A 14,768-nucleotide genomic window follows, 5' to 3' on the forward strand; every position below is an offset into this window, starting at 1 on the left:
GGGTGCCTGCTTGTTCCTTCACAGCATGAATGAATTAGTGGGTCTGAGCATATTTCATACATATGTACCTGTACATTTAGTTTTTTTTGATGCTGTTAAATCGACCTACATGGTGACACTGCATGACTTTGCAGACATATACTCTGCATAAAACAACAAAAGAAAGAGCTTGTGCCGGACGTGCACCTTTAATATGAAACGCGCATTTAAAAGATAATCAACAATGTTGAACACATGAAATTGAAATGAAGAACTCTATACAGGTAGAGAATGTGTGAGCACTGACCCCCAAAACGAGCATTGTCTGCTCCTTGCAGAGAAGCACACTTTCTGCAGGATGTGCAGAAACATTTAAAAACGCGGATAAGAAACGGGTCACCCTCGTCCAAGTCTAGTAGCGGCAGTCGGGCCTGCGAAGAGCGTACGGCATGTAGTGGCATCTGGTGCGCCTCGGCCTCGTCACGCATGGCCCGTCGTAATCTGTAACATGTACAACACGGGCTGTTGAGTGGACACATCAGCATGCCCGTCTAGCAGGCAGCAGCACAAGAATGTCACGAACGGGCGTTACGCACCACTTGGAAGGGAGACATGATAATAGTAAGGCGTGTGATAAGCAGCATACTCGTCCCCGTACGGCGGTTCGCGAGCTTCAAAGTCCGTAAATCCACCGTGGTGACGACGGGGCGACCAGGTGATCCTTTGAGGCCTCGCTGTGGAATAGAGTGACAGCAAACGTGCATTAAGGGCAGAGCACAAACAAACAGCTGATTTGACTCCAACGTGTTTCTTACCAGCACGTTTATCACTTTCCGATCCCGGCAGTTTATGAGCAACAGAAGAAAAGCCTGCTGAAACAACAAAGTGGAGTGAGTCGGCACTGAATACAAGCAGCCGCCTTTGCACTGTGCCTTTGTCGTCACCCGGAGAGCGAAGCGGCAGCTCCACGCCCCAGGCGTCCGCGGCGTGCAGCGACAGCAGGGTGCTTATTCGGCGGTGGGCCAGGGCGTTCCAGTGGACGCCGTCGCTGGTGCGATGCTGCAGGGAGATGCGGAAGTGGAAGTGGAGGTCCAGCAAGTCGACCTTGTAGGCTTCAGCCAGGATTCCGCTGTAGAAGTTGGCTGTGATCACGTCATGACGGATACGGGACACCTTGTGCGAGATCTGCTTTGGAGCGACAACGCCGACTGGCCTCACTCAATTTCAAACCAAACCGCATTTGATACGTTGGAAGCAGAACGTCTAGCGTTTTTTTTTTTTTTTTCCTCTTTCTTTTTACTTCTATGAAATGTACAAGGTCAACATACTGTACCTCAGGAACCAAGAACCCCCCCCTGATGCGCTCTCCCAAGGGCATGGTGAGGTTCCATATGACCAAGCTTTCTTCTGGCAGGATCCCAAGCAGTTCTTCAAAGAACCTACTGAGGTTGTCCTTGTACCTGTCCACCCATTCTGAATTGTACCTACAAGGAGGTTCGGTTAAAGCCATGTAGCAGCATAACAGAGAAACTGAATATAAAAGCAACATTCACCATAAGAGAATTTGGATGCTAAACCACCTGAACGATAAGATCCACGGCTTACCTTGAAATGTCCCAAACACAGGAGTTGACTATGACTAAATCTGGTTTCAACCCACGGCGGAAGTCCTCCATGATGCTCTTCATGTAGTCCGAGTAGACGCGCGTCACAAAGTAGAAGCGGACCAGGTGGTGGGGGCACCGGTACTGCCGGACCTCCCGGTATCCCGTCCCATTGTGCATGAAGCTCAGGCAACCTCCTTCCACCAGGCAGTCCTGCTCAAAGCTCATCTCACCCTGCAGAAAGACAGAGGTGAGAGAGCAGCTGGAAACAGCACAAAACATACACAAGCTGAACGGGAATTTCTCCGTATCACTTGCCCTTCTTTTCAGTTGTGCTGCGAGGAGGTATTCATCCTTCTGTAAAAGCATGACAAGGTCTTTGTAGACAGACCGCTGGACTGGTGTTACAGAGAGATACATATGATTAATTAGGCACACAAAGGTACACAATATTCAACGGTTATTTATGGTCCTAAGTTAGGGTAAGGCTTCTCAGTCTTGGGGCTTGCAGTTTGCAACCCATTTTACATGGGAGGAAAAATATCGACAAACAAAAAAATACTTACTAGAGTCTCCCAGCACCACAACAAACTTGTTGTGGAAAATCTGTCTGACAAGCTGGTGGCTCACAAACTTCATTTCTTCCTCCTTTATTGTTTGAAAAGAAAAAAGGATTCGCTTTCAATAGAAGGCTTAATTCCTACTTTTAATATGCATGCAAAACATGCTAAATTAGCATCAATGCTAACTTGGTTTCAATGTGGAAACGGCTGAGGGAAAAAAGTGAACGTAACCTTCTTTTAGCTTCGTAGTCCCTTCTTACTTCTTGTAATCAGACACGAGAATTTAGTGTCGCATCACCCTCAATCTGACTTCGATTTGAGTGGAAAAAACACACATTCGCACACCAAATGCTGCCGATGTGACTTTTCTGTTGTGTTTGTTTTTAAATTGGTCAAAAATCAGAGCAGGTGCGCCGGCGATTGGAGGATTGGGCTGACGAGTGAGGCGTTCAGGGGTCGTTGGAAACCATGCCGTCTCCATTGTAAACTCGAAAAAGTTTTTATTATATTGAGAACCACAGCCACATAATTACTAGCAGGAAGAAAGTCATTGAAAACACTGGAATGATTCACTATGTAACTGATAGAATACTTGTTCATAGGTTATACCGTATTTACTCTTATAATTATTGTACGTTTTTTTTTTTCAGCATTATAAACCTGTTTTAATCATGTAAGTCGAAGTTGCTTGTGAAGAAAGTGGAATGTGAGTAGGACACAGCCGCAAAATTGGAATGATGCTCTTATCGAAGAGCATCCCGCGCGGTTAGACGGCATCCTTGGGGCAGAATAAAACAATAACAACGGACTGTGCACATGTAAGAAAGACAGAGGGGAATGCAAGAATAATAATGTATGTCATGATTCATGTGTTAGATTTTTCATGATTAGGCTTGTTAGCTTTATTAGCTTTGTAGGTTTAGCTTTATAGTATATAAAAACAGGGGGGGATGTAATAATAACAATGTGTATCACGATTAATGTGTTAGATTTTTCACGATTGGGCTTGTTAGCTTTATTAGCTTGTGGGTTCAGCTTTAGCTTTTTCCGTATCTAGGCCCAACTTGCTTGGTGTGCTTTGCTTCCCCACATATGTATGATCAAGGCTCACACAAACATAGACAAAACAAGTTCAGAGTGTTGCAGCTGCTTTCGCTACCCTTCCCCTTAGAGCTGGAACACCTTTGTAATCAGGGACTCCTAAGAAAATAAAAGGGAGCAGGCGCAGGAGCCGGGCAGAAGGTTTTAGGAACTGTAATCGTACACCTCCCTGCGCTCTCCTTGCAAGAATAAAGACAATATTGTGTCGAGGGTCTTCTCTCCTCATTGTGTGCGTTGTTTACTACTGTCTCACTTGGTGTGAACCTGACAGTAACCTTCAACATTAACAGTGAAATGACTAGTACAGGGCGGCACGGTGGGCGACTGGTTAGCACGTCCGCCTCACGATTCAGAGGTCGTGGGTTCGATCCCGGCTCCGGCCTCCCTGTGTGGGGTTTGCATGTTTTCCCCGTGCCTGCCGGCGTGGGTTTTCTCCAGGTACTCCGGTTTCCTCCCACATTCCAGAAACATGCATGGACTCTCTAAATTGCCCCAAGGTGTGATTGCGAGCGCGGATGTTTGTTTGTCTCTGTGTGCCCTACGATTGGCTGGCAAACAATTCAGGGTCTCCCCCGCCCACTGCCCGAAGACAGCTGGGATAGGCTCCAGCACGCCCCGCGACCCTTGGTGAGGAGAAGCGGTATCGATAATGGATGGATGGATGACTAGTACAAAGGCATAGTTCAGTAAATGAACATGAATAAAACCGCACACAGGGTTTATAAAATCTGTAATCAGACACTTCTTTTTTTTGGGGGGGGGGGGGCTTAGAAGTCACTGTCATCTTCTTCTATAACTTTAATATGATTTTTCTCCCTCTTGTCCTCTTCCTCCTCCTCTTCATGCTCGCTGCCCTCCTCGGCATCCTCTGGCTGATGAAACTCCTTGTAAATCCCGCTCAGGGCTTCGGTTGACTCCACTGACACTTTCAAAAATCCAATCACCTCCTGCTCTCCATCCACACGCACGACTGTAGGAAACACGGCAAAGTAAAAGAGTGACACAGTCTGCTTCATCGCCGCAGCGAGATTAACCGCTGAAGAAAGGCCTACTGTCAATTTGCCGTTCAATGACATCATTTCCCGTCAGCAGCAGCTCCTGCAGATCCAGAAAAGCGTAGCCGACGTCCGCACATTCCTCGTCGTCGTCCATCGGCTCGCTGACGACTGTGAACTTTAACCTGCGCGAACACACGCGGCGAGATTTGCGTGAAGGAATGCATAAGGAAAATGGATGCTTTTCAAACAACGTGAGAGCACTATACCGGCGCCTATTGGGGTCCCTGCCCTCCAACATGGTGTACAGATAGCGTCTGAGCGGAGCTGACAGTGAACCGTCCACGTAGATGACTTGCAGAGCGAGAGGGGGATTTAGCCATCGGCAAAAAGTGAACTTTGAGGCCGCAAGCAGTCTTTTCCTTTCCTCTGCTCTCACCTCGTGTGAAGTTGTAGTGAATCTCCTCCCCCGCCGCGGGCTTGCGGAGGGACACGGGCGTCTCGGTGGTCTCCATGGGGACGCCCAGCAGCCGATATTCCACGTAGACGCGCTGCACCGAGTCGTCCAGAGCCACGTGCGAGCAGGGGTCAAAGGTCAAGGACAGGATCTCCACTCTCAGCTTGTTTCCCTGACGTGAGGGGAACTGATTTTACCATGAGATGCCTTTGAAATAGGTTTTAAAGGGGGAAGTCAGCCCCAAAAAAAACAAGAATACGTTCTATGCAGCCCCGCTAGCCTAAATGACGGCATTCTGATTGGTATTGTTTGTGGAATATGGGTTAAGCAGCAAAATCCAGCTGGTTTTAGCCATCTCGGGGGGCAGCCATTTTGTCACTCGCCGTCGACTGAAAATGACGTCACAACTGCTCAGGGCTCAGGTAACGACCAATCACGGCTCAGCTTCAGAAACCAGGTGAGTCGTGATTGGTCGTTACCTGACCCCAAGCAGCTGTGATGTATAAACCGCATGGTTGAAAGCCTAGGAAAAAAGGGGAAAAAAGTAGCGGCTTATAGTCCGGAAAATAGGGTAATCAGAATGCCGTGTTTAGACGAGTGGAGGTGCACGGAATTTTTCTTTTTTTTGGGGGGGTTGACTTCCCCTTCAAATAGATTTTACCTGTCTTTGCTTTGGTTTGGATGGCATAATGAGGAGGTCGCTTGTTGACGTACGCGAAGACTCCGACGGATCTTCAGCTGCTCCGCAGTTTTGAAAAGACAAAAGCCAAAAAAAGCCCCTTTCAACAATTCTGTCGATGAAACCAATGCACCAATGAGTCGGAGTGCTCCTACCACTCTCGCTTGGATCCTCTTTGTTCTCCTCCTCCAGCTCCTCCGCTTCATCCACCGACACCACATCCACAGAGGGAATATTCTGCAAATCAGAGCGCAGCACATACAACTTTTCTCTGATAGCCGCCGTTGTAATGTTGGACCAAATTCCTGCGGGTTCCTACCAGAGTGCCACCCTCACTAGCAGAGCTTTTTCTCAGCGCTGACTCTCTGGAAGAGGTTTCTGGAGATCTTAAGAGTTCAATGAAGGGAGGTATATGTTATGTTAAGGTGTCCATATTTGCGTTTTTAATTCCTGCAGGTGTAACTTACTTTGTCATTGGTGAATCAGAAGACGCGCTTAGCGCAAGAGGGGGTTCCTCCTCGCGTAGGACAGGTGACCTCTCGTCAGATTTCTTGGTGCCGGCTGGCTTTACGAAGTGGGGCGCAGGCTGTCGACAGAGAGCATGCGGAATGTTAGCATTAGCCGGCTAGCGTGTCCGGAGGTCGTGCTTCTGAAACCTTACACAAGCTTTTGTCTTCCTTTGTCTTGTTTTGGGTTCTGCTGGCCCAAGTTGCTGAGTCTGGGGGGGGCGGGGGGGGCGGACGAGTTAAAAGATGGAGTATCCACAGCCATTTGGTAAAGAAAGTGAACAATACCTTGACTCTGGGCTTGGCTATGGGCCTCTGTGACCCTTGTGCTTCTTCTCGCCTCCGCTCACCGCTTCCCATGACATCCGCTGGCGCTTGAAAAGGGTATTTCCATTTAATCATCACCCGGACTGTGCCCCGAGGACTACCGGCCGGATCGCGGAGAACGTAGTCGCCTGGAGAAGAAGAAGACTTTAAGGTTTTTTGACATGAGACACGAGATTTTTCGAGGCTGACGCTGACTCCCATATTTGGCAGGATAAAATTGCGATAACCGATGAATCTGCCGATTAGTTCAAGGCGAAGTAAACCACCCAAAAATCTTTGGAAGAACATGTTCTATACGCCTTCACTATTAATAATATTAGTGATATAAAAGACTAAAGGCCAATCACGGCTCACCGATTTTCTGAAGCTGAGCCACGATTAGATCCCCGAGCAGCAACTGTGAAGTCATTTTCAGTCGACAGAGGTGACAAAATGCCCCCCCCCCCCCGAGATGGACAACAACGGGTGGATTTTGCTGCTTAACTCGTATTCCACAAACACAATATGAATCAGAATGCCATGTTTCGACTAGTTGGCCTGCATAGAACATATTCTGGTAAAGACATCTTTTGGCTAGCCTTCCCCTTTGAAAATCACATCTGATCACACACCTGTGATCTCCTTGCCCGTAGCCAGCGCTCTCAGTGGGATGGGTGTTTTAGCCAAGTAGGCTGGTGGGACCTGGTCATCGCTCTCATCGAACACATACACCCAAAGACTGCTCGACCTGCGCAAATGAATGAATGAATGCGTGCACACTTTGTCAAAAAGCCACCCCCAGTCTGCAATCTGGTCCTGGCAGCACACCGCAGGTAGCGAAGCACATCTGCTGTGACCGCGAGCGGGTAGCTGGCGGTGTCGTGGAACACGGGGTGCGCGGTGCCGGCGACACTTCTGGACACGTGTGGCCGCAGGTCGTAGAGCCTGTAGGTCAGGTATGCGTCAGGAAGCAGCCCGGGCCAACGCCCGCTGAGGCCCTCGCAGTGGTCCAGCAGCAGCAGCAGCTCATTGGGGATCCCGCCGCCGTAGTCGTACAGCTCCTGCTGCGGGCAGAAAGGGACGAGTCTGGGAGGAGCATTTATTTATTATATTCTCTTCCCAAAAAATGTGCAGGTCACATTTACTGCGCGGCCGCCTTCTCGCCAGCCCAAAGTGACGTGAGACGGTATCGTCTGTGTTGTTGTGATCCCGTCACGGTCTCTGGCCGTCGTGGGTTCCGCAGGCGGGAACAAGCGTGCCCAGAAATCCACAGCACCGACGACTTCCCCCTCAGAGCCTTGATGCCAGACAGGAATGTAGGGTTGCACAAGTCCATACTTCAAAGTGACATATTTGCTTCACTTCCCATTAACTCCCATGGAAAGTTCCCAATTTGGAAAAGGGCGTTTCCAAAATTCCCCAGCCTCACCTCCCATGGAAGTTTGCAGGAAATATCGAATGACTCTTCTGGACCAGGGTTATGATCGTTATATAGTATAGTATATATATAGTTATATAGTATAGTATATATATAGTTTTATATATATATATATATATATATATATATATATATATATATATATAGTTATATATAGCAATTTTTTTTTACATACGGAGTGTTTGTCGAGCGCAAGATAAGAAAGGAGTAACGGAAATTACAATTCTCAAGCATCTGTTTGACCTTCCTTCTTCTGTCCAGCAAAACCAAAATAAATACGTTTTGAACCTCAAAAGCGAAAATGAAGGACATTTTCACAATAAGTATACTTAGTTTTAGACACATAAGATGTCATTTCAATTCAAACGCAATGACCTTTTTATTCTATTTCATTACCAAAAGTGTTTGGGGAGTTTCTTTTTTTGGGGGGGGGGGGAGTTTTAATCATTTGGTGAACTAAAACAACCTTGTCCTGTACCTGTGATGTTGACCCGTCCGTTGGTGCGCTGCCCTCTCCTCTCCATGGCCCCCACGAGGGACAAGTGGCCACTTGCGTGCGTCACAAAGCGGACACCTCCTATTGCCTGGTGGAGCTCCACTCCGACGTTGGCGCCCTGCACCCGCAGCCTGGCCAGGTCACGGGCTGTCAAAGCGTAATGGGAGGTGAAGCCATACTTGGGCTGGCTTCCGGCCACCAGAGGCGTGGAGTGGACTTCAAAGTCCAACAGGCTGTAGGTGCAGAAGGTCACCATGTCTTCGGCTTGGCCCGCGGCAAGCCTGCCCATGTTGCGAAGGCCGTCCGGGGTGAAGGTGGCGGCCTCAAGTAGAACGACAGCGTGACATAACATGAGATAATAGGGCTGTGCGATTCATCGAAATTCAATGAGACTTACGATTATTACACTCCACGATCACAAAATTGGCATTATCGTAAAAAACGATGATGAATATGCATTTATGTCCAACGCACTATGTCGGTTTACACAAGCAAACCTTACTTGAATGTATGCGGTTACACCTTTTTTTCTATTTCATAATAACTAATTCTATGAATTTCGTTTGGTCCAAAGGGAACTAGCATAATTGTAGTGATTCAAAGAAACGTATTTGTCTTTATGTTTTTCACCTTGAAACATTTTCTTGTTTTGTACCAAAAAAAAAAAAAAAAATGATTGTTTGAATAATCGTGATTTCAATGATTACCGAAGCAACGGTGATTCATATTTTTTTTCATAGTCGAGCAGCCCTATTAGACAACACGCAGTGCTGCCACGGAGAACCCTAGCGGTACTATTTTACCATAATGCCGAGTTCCAACAGGGACTCTCCGAGCCTCAGAGGAGCGCAGGAAATGTCATCCCGGATGGGCTGGACTACTTCCTGGTCTCCCGCTGGCCACGTGTACTGTATGGGCACGGTCCCTTTGAGATTCTTGCCACTGTATGCCAACGCTTTCAACTGGGCTTCACAACACAAACGGGGCAAATGAACTTTCCTCTCATGCATGAAATGAAGATCTGATCCTGGCACCTTGGCTCTTTGCTACCTTGTAGAGTGTTGATCTGAAGAGCTCTCTTGGATAAAACGTTGTCTTTCTCCGCCATTGCCATCCGCAGCTGCTTCCTCTCAATCTCCAGCCTGTCCTTGACCGCGTCCAACTCCCCCTTCGGGTTGAAGCGCTTTGGGTTAGCTCGGTTGGAGGCTGGCGACCTACCGAGGACGCGAGGACGCGACGCCACCTGAAGGTCTTGACTGATGCGGTGCTCCAGCAAAAGGAGGCTCCTGGTTTTCTGCAACTCCAGCGCGGTCTCGGCGTGGGACGCTTGGATGCCGCTCAGCTCGGGGTGCTCCCTCCCGACGTCGGGCCCCAGGAAACCCAAAGCCTCCCTGCTCTCCTGCTGCATCCGGAAGGCCTGCAAGAAAACCGGCGTCAAGCTGCGGCGTTTGGCGGGGAAAACGGACTCCGGCTGCTTGGAAAACGGACTCTGGTCGCTTGCACACCTTGATCTGTAAAAGCGTTTCGCTGAGCTCTTGGTCGCTCATGTCGAACTCCTTGAGATTGAGAGTGAATCATTCTCAAAGGGGTCAAAAAGGGGTGCGGTTGCGGCGGGGGTCATTTTCTATGTTGATTAACCTTGGTGACCGAGTCCAGTCTGCTCTGCAGGCAGGAGCTCTCTTCTTTGTACTGAAGGATCTCCTCTTCCAGTTGTTTTAGTTTGGCTAAAAAACGACAAAGACACAACCGAGTTGGCTTTCCATTGGTGAGCTCGATCCATACACAGTGGTTGACTCTTTCTACGAGGGATGTCACAATATCGGCGAAATCGTGATACGGCGATATTCAAACTACCGCGATATCGTCATGTGGCCGTACAAATCCATTTGAAAGATCAAGTTGTTTTCCGTTTGTGCGCTTCCAGCACCCTCTGGCGGGTCATTTATTAGTGCAATTTCAGTGCCTCAATATGAGTTGTTTGGTCATCGTAGGTCATTTAATATACATTGAGGTTAATGCTAGCCGTACTGTTTGAACTAACCCTAGGTATAATTAGGACCACAGCTCATTAGCATTGCGTGGAGACATTTACGTGCAACTGCTCGTGTTTATTTGCATTTGCATTTGGTGTTCTACAGAACCCACTCGCACACCCACATAACCAAATGAAACAGATTATTGCTGACACGAACAAAACTACGTTTGAACTAATAAAAGCTGCCATAAATCGGCCATACCAGCGAGTATTTTTCAACATCTCCGTCGGCCCCGACCGAACACAGCATCGTGCACTACCGTACGTGACGCTTTGCGCTGCTGAGCCAGTAGGAGCGCATGACTGGCCAAGCCGATTTGTTTGTGAATGCTGTTATTATGGACGAAAACGGATCTTTATTTTTTTTTTTTTTAACATGAGTTTTTGGGGTTTTTTCCCCCAGTATCGTATGGTGACATTTGGATACGGTGACTTTCTACTACTAGCTGAGTCTACCGTTGAGTCGGCCCTCCAGCGTCTCCTTCTCTTGTCGGAGCTTCTCCGCCTCTGACTGCAGTCGGCCTCTCTCCTCCCGCTCGGTTTGCAGCGTTGCCGTCAGGATCCGGATGTCCGACCCGCACGCGTCGTCCTGCGGCTCGTCCTGCGGCTCGTCCTTCTGCGCGTGTTTGTCGGCGCGGCCTACAAGACTGTCGTAAGTGGATAAAGCGCTAGGGAAGGGAAAGAGACACGAACGCGCTTGAAGCATTTGACGTGCGCTGAGCGCATTTGGCGGTCTTACCTCTCAAGCAGGGAGTCGTAGTTTTCTTTTATCCCATCCTTCTCTCCCTCCAGGTCGGTTACACGCTCTTGTAGCTGGAAGAGAAACAATGGCGCCGCTGAAGCGATCCTGAAAATGTAAATGCGGCACGGTCGGTGGCGCCGGCCAAGACCTTGTCCAGGTTCTGTAGCGACAGGCCGGCGGTCGTCAGCTCAGCCTCCAGCGTGAGTGCTCTGCGCCTCTCCTGCTTCAGCTGCTCGCTCAGTTCTTCCACTTTCTCCAGAAGAAGAGTCTGACTTTCGCGCAGGGACCTCTGACTCTGGACATTCAAGTCCAGGCTTAAATCACCGGAAGGAGCAGTCGGCGAGACGTACAAAGTTTGTGCGTTTACCTCCTCCAGCTGGTTCTCGTAGGCCTGGAAAGAAGCAACATGACATGAGTGCCGTATTGCCGCTGTGCCAAAAGTTGCGGCCGAAAGCGAGGCACCTCTTGCAGATCAGACATCTTCTCCCGCGTCACCCTCAAGGCGGCGCTCTTCTCGGAAAGCTGCTTTTGCAGACCGATGACGTCCACGTTCTCTCTGATGTTGGTCCTGAGCAGTGAAGTAGAAAAGAACATTCCCGTATCGTTCCCATTCAACATTCAGAACATTCAGATCACCTTGGGAACCCTTTTCCGTTTGCCTAAAAATTCCCATTGACCAAAAGTTCATCATTTTCAGCACCAAAATTCCCAACGCATTCCCAACGACACATTCCAAGCCACAGATTCACATCATTGTTCCCATTTGACAAACATTCGGCGCATTTCATTCGGCGCATTTCATTCGGCGCATTTCATTCGGCGCATTTCATTCGGCGCATTTCATTCGCCGCATTTCATTCGCCGCATTTCATTCGGCGCATTTCATTCGCCGCATTTCATTCGGCGCATTTCATTCGCCGCATTTCATTCGGCGCATTTCATTCGCCGCATTTCATTCGCCGCATTTCATTCGGCGCATTTCATTCGCCGCATTTCATTCGCCGCATTTCATTCGCCGCATTTCATTCGCCGCATTTCATTCACCTTGGTAACGATCCCCCCGGCCTGATGTACCAACCCCCTCGCCCCCCCAAAAAAATCACCATTCATTCCGACTTCACATCATTTCATGTCATTCCGTATCATTCCACATGCATCAATATTTCACATACATTCACATGCCATTTCTGTAGAAATTGTAAATACCAAGTTAGTCGAAGACATGTGACTTTGAAAGGGGAAGTCAACAGAAACATTTTTTTTTCCAGAGTACGTTCTATGCGGGCCCACTAGTCGAAACACGGCATTCTGAATAATATTGCCTTTGCGGAACATGAGAAGGGCGGCACGGCGCTCGACTGGTTAGCACGTCCGCCTCGCCGTTCGGAGGACGTGGGTTCGATCCCGGCTCCGGCCTCCCTGTGCGCACTTTGCACGTTCTCCCCGTGCCCGCCTGCGTGCGTGGCTTTTCTCCGGGCACTCCGCTTTTCTCCGGGCACTCCGCTTTCCTCCCACATTCCGGAAACATGCACGGTAAGTTGATTGGACTCAATCACAAAATCGCCCCTAGGTGTGATCGGGAGTGCGGATGTTTGTTTGTCTCTGTGTGCAACCAATTCGGGGTGTCCCCCGCCCACTGCCCGAAGACAGCTGGGATGGGCTCCAGCACGCCCCGCGCGCGACCCTTGGTGAGGAGAAGCGCTATCCATAATGGATGGAGGGATGGAATGTGAGAAATCCAGCCGTTTTTTAGCGAGCTCGGGGGGCGGACATTTGGCCACGTCTGTCGACTGAAGATGACATCGCGGTTGCTCAGGGCTCGGATATCGACCGATCGCAGCTCACCTGTTTTCCGAAGCTGAGCCGCGATTGGTTTTTACCTGAGCGCTGAGCAACCGTGCGGTCATTTCCATTTGACGGCAAGTCCAAAAAATGGCCGGCCCCTGAGCTGGCTAAGAACGGCTGGATTTCTCATCTTCGGCAAGCGTAATATTCACCACTAGTGGGCCTGCATAGAACACACTCTGGGTAAAAAAAATATGTTTGGGTTGACTTTGGCTTGAGTCTTGGTCTGTTTCTCTGTTTTTCGATGTGAAGATTCCAGATCTCGATTCAACCTTGTTACAGCGACGTTGATGCTGTCATCACCTGTGCCTTTCCGCCTGTTGCCTCTTCATCTCTCTCACGGTTCCCTCCATCTCTTTCTCTTTCTCTCGGAGCGTGTCCCGGAGGGTCCGGGCGGTCAGCTCCAGCTCCGTCACCCTCATCTGCTCACTCACACTGCTGGGAGTAGGAGGGGCGGGCAGGTAGGGGGGACGGCCCCCGGATGCATTGCAAATCAACGAACTGCCTTCTGTCGTTTGTCACTTGCCACTTACAATTTGTCCGCGTCTCCTCCGGTGTCCTCCGTTGGGGGAAAGTAGCGGGGCGGGGCCGTGCGGGCCGCCCCGCTGACTCCCCCGTCCGCTTCTGTACCTTTTGTACCTTTGGGGGAGGAGAAAGAGACAGAGAGCGCCAGAAAGTTGTGCATTTTTTTGCTTTTTTTTTTTGCTTTTTTTTTTTTGCTTTTTTTTTTTTGCTTTTTTTTGGGAATCCGAGCAGGCGGGAGCACGTCCAGACGGAAGGCCGGCGCACCTTTGCTCAATTTGTACGGCGCGCGGCCGCCCAAGTCCAGTATGTGCTGCTTGGCCAGGCGGACTTTATTGTGTAAAAGGGCTTTCTGGCTCTCCAGCGTGGCCACGCGATTTTCCATCTCCCGCAGCGCGTCCTCCATGTCCTTCTCCTTGGCGGACGCCGGCCCCGCCTGACGGAGACGCATCAGTCTCGTTGACAGCCTGCGGGGAGAAAACAAACCACTCCGTCACTTTGAGACTTTTCCTTTGCCGACTTTTCTTCTGTGCGGATTTGCGCTTGGCTATGCGGCGCCCACCTGCGCATCTTCTGCTCCTGCGCTCGCGTGTGCTTTCTCAGCACAGCATTTTCTTCTTGCACGTTGAGACAAAGAGTCTCCAGTTGCTCCCTGGGCAGGCGAAATACCCGCCGAGGATCTGGAAGGTGGAGAGAGAGCAACACTTGGTAAAAGCTTGAAGACGAAGACGGTGAGGTGCTCTCGCCTTTTGTAATCATGATGTGGTGCTTCTGCCAAGGCTTCACATCACGTACGCCATCTGCTCGGACCAGACATAAATGCAGTTGTGGCATTTTCAACCTCTCAACTGCATTGTAGACAAGTTGCGGCAAACCTGGGACAGCAGCGGGCATGAGGCCTCCCCTCATCAGGCCCACGTCTCTTACTGGGAGGTCGTCCGCCGTCTCGTCCGCCGTGGGCGACATCACGGCCGCTGTCCGCAAAGTACCCGGATGAGGTTTCAAACGGCGATGAGCGGCAAGTGCAGCGTTAAACCAAGACTCGTTACTGGACGTGCTGAAAAACATCGGAAAGTCATTCGATCCTATTACATTGTCGTTCTTGTGTGTGTTGGCAAAATCAAACAGCAATGTGGATGCGGTGGCACTTACCTCGCTTTTGTCAACAATTCCAAGACGTCCGCACATTACGCTTGGACCGTGTGCGTTTTAAGCCCGTCTTTATCTTGCTCTCGTTGGCTCACAGTAAACCCGAAGCCCACCTCGCGGCTCCATCTGCTTCTGTGGCTAATCCTGCCTGGCCACTAATCAGATTACATTGTGCGCGCCCAACTGAGTTTAGCGGCAGGCAGCCGAGACTTCTTTTGGGTGGCGCGCCGCTCCGGGTTTTCTGGCCGGCGGGTTTGATTGTAATGAACCGCATAAGGGCACGTAAGGGGCACTTTGGATTGAGAACGATATGCGGTACAAAGGACATAAAGCCCGCTGTCAAATGCTTCA

The 14,768-nt window shown here is 49.7% G+C and overlaps 2 protein-coding genes across 19 annotated transcripts; both read right to left on the reverse strand.

Annotated features, from left to right (window-relative positions):
• Positions 1-169: 169 nt before the first annotated feature.
• fam113 (family with sequence similarity 113) lies at positions 170-2,594 on the reverse strand. Of its 2 annotated transcripts, none has more exons than XM_086015523.1 (9): positions 2,378-2,594; positions 2,150-2,231; positions 1,902-1,981; positions 1,585-1,817; positions 1,313-1,463; positions 924-1,164; positions 795-848; positions 576-713; positions 170-480 (listed from the first exon to the last, which is right to left on the reverse strand). In XM_086015523.1, the coding sequence occupies exons 2-9, from the start codon at positions 2,220-2,222 to the stop codon at positions 392-394; spliced, it is 1,059 nt and encodes a 352-aa protein (XP_085871649.1). In that variant the 5' UTR covers positions 2,223-2,231; positions 2,378-2,594; the 3' UTR covers positions 170-391. The 2 variants fall into 2 exon arrangements, with proteins under 2 accessions (XP_085871649.1, XP_085871640.1); XM_086015514.1 differs by having other exon boundaries at positions 795-851.
• Positions 2,595-3,960: 1,366 nt separating this feature from the next.
• rpgrip1 (RPGR interacting protein 1) lies at positions 3,961-14,670 on the reverse strand. 17 transcript variants are annotated; one of them, XM_086015300.1, is made up of 30 exons: positions 14,144-14,670; positions 14,015-14,068; positions 13,831-13,948; positions 13,536-13,735; positions 13,280-13,385; positions 13,050-13,184; positions 11,364-11,469; positions 11,269-11,292; positions 11,050-11,196; positions 10,899-10,972; positions 10,616-10,827; positions 9,763-9,848; positions 9,630-9,680; positions 9,368-9,541; positions 9,175-9,292; positions 8,928-9,091; positions 8,107-8,446; positions 7,336-7,487; positions 7,019-7,251; positions 6,823-6,938; positions 6,173-6,339; positions 6,040-6,096; positions 5,846-5,964; positions 5,698-5,764; positions 5,534-5,615; positions 5,361-5,437; positions 4,682-4,871; positions 4,512-4,596; positions 4,300-4,427; positions 3,961-4,217 (listed from the first exon to the last, which is right to left on the reverse strand). In XM_086015300.1, exons 1-30 carry the CDS (start codon positions 14,454-14,456, stop codon positions 4,015-4,017), a joined length of 4,098 nt encoding a protein of 1,365 aa, XP_085871426.1. In that variant the 5' UTR covers positions 14,457-14,670; the 3' UTR covers positions 3,961-4,014. The 17 variants fall into 17 exon arrangements, with proteins under 17 accessions (XP_085871426.1, XP_085871400.1, XP_085871444.1 ...); XM_086015274.1 differs by having other exon boundaries at positions 4,682-4,886; XM_086015318.1 differs by having other exon boundaries at positions 7,019-7,254.
• Positions 14,671-14,768: the final 98 nt, after the last annotated feature.

Source organism: Filicampus tigris, chromosome 2 (assembly GCF_054856515.1).
Source record: "Filicampus tigris isolate MCC_2025a chromosome 2, RoL_Ftig_1.0, whole genome shotgun sequence".
NCBI classification, from domain to species: Eukaryota; Metazoa; Chordata; class Actinopteri; order Syngnathiformes; family Syngnathidae; genus Filicampus; species Filicampus tigris.

Excerpts from the sequence above, each read along its gene's own strand:
- rpgrip1 (XM_086015205.1), bottom strand. The coding sequence starts at position 14,456 with ATGTGCGGACGTCTTGGAATTGTTGACAAAAGCGAGGTAAGTGCCACC. Across the intron at positions 9,681-9,762 it reads GACTGGACTCGGTCACCAAG|GAGTTCGACATGAGCGACCA; the intron begins GTTAATCAACAT and ends CTCAATCTCAAG. Across the intron at positions 9,293-9,367 it reads GCATCAGTCAAGACCTTCAG|GGGGAGTTGGACGCGGTCAA; the intron begins GTGGCGTCGCGT and ends TTCAACCCGAAG.
- fam113 (XM_086015514.1), bottom strand. The coding sequence starts at position 2,222 with ATGAAGTTTGTGAGCCACCAGCTTGTCAGACAGATTTTCCACAACAAG. Across the intron at positions 1,464-1,584 it reads TGTGTTTGGGACATTTCAAG|GTACAATTCAGAATGGGTGG; the intron begins GTAAGCCGTGGA and ends ACCTCCTTGTAG. Across the intron at positions 481-575 it reads TCATGTCTCCCTTCCAAGTG|ATTACGACGGGCCATGCGTG; the intron begins GTGCGTAACGCC and ends TACATGTTACAG.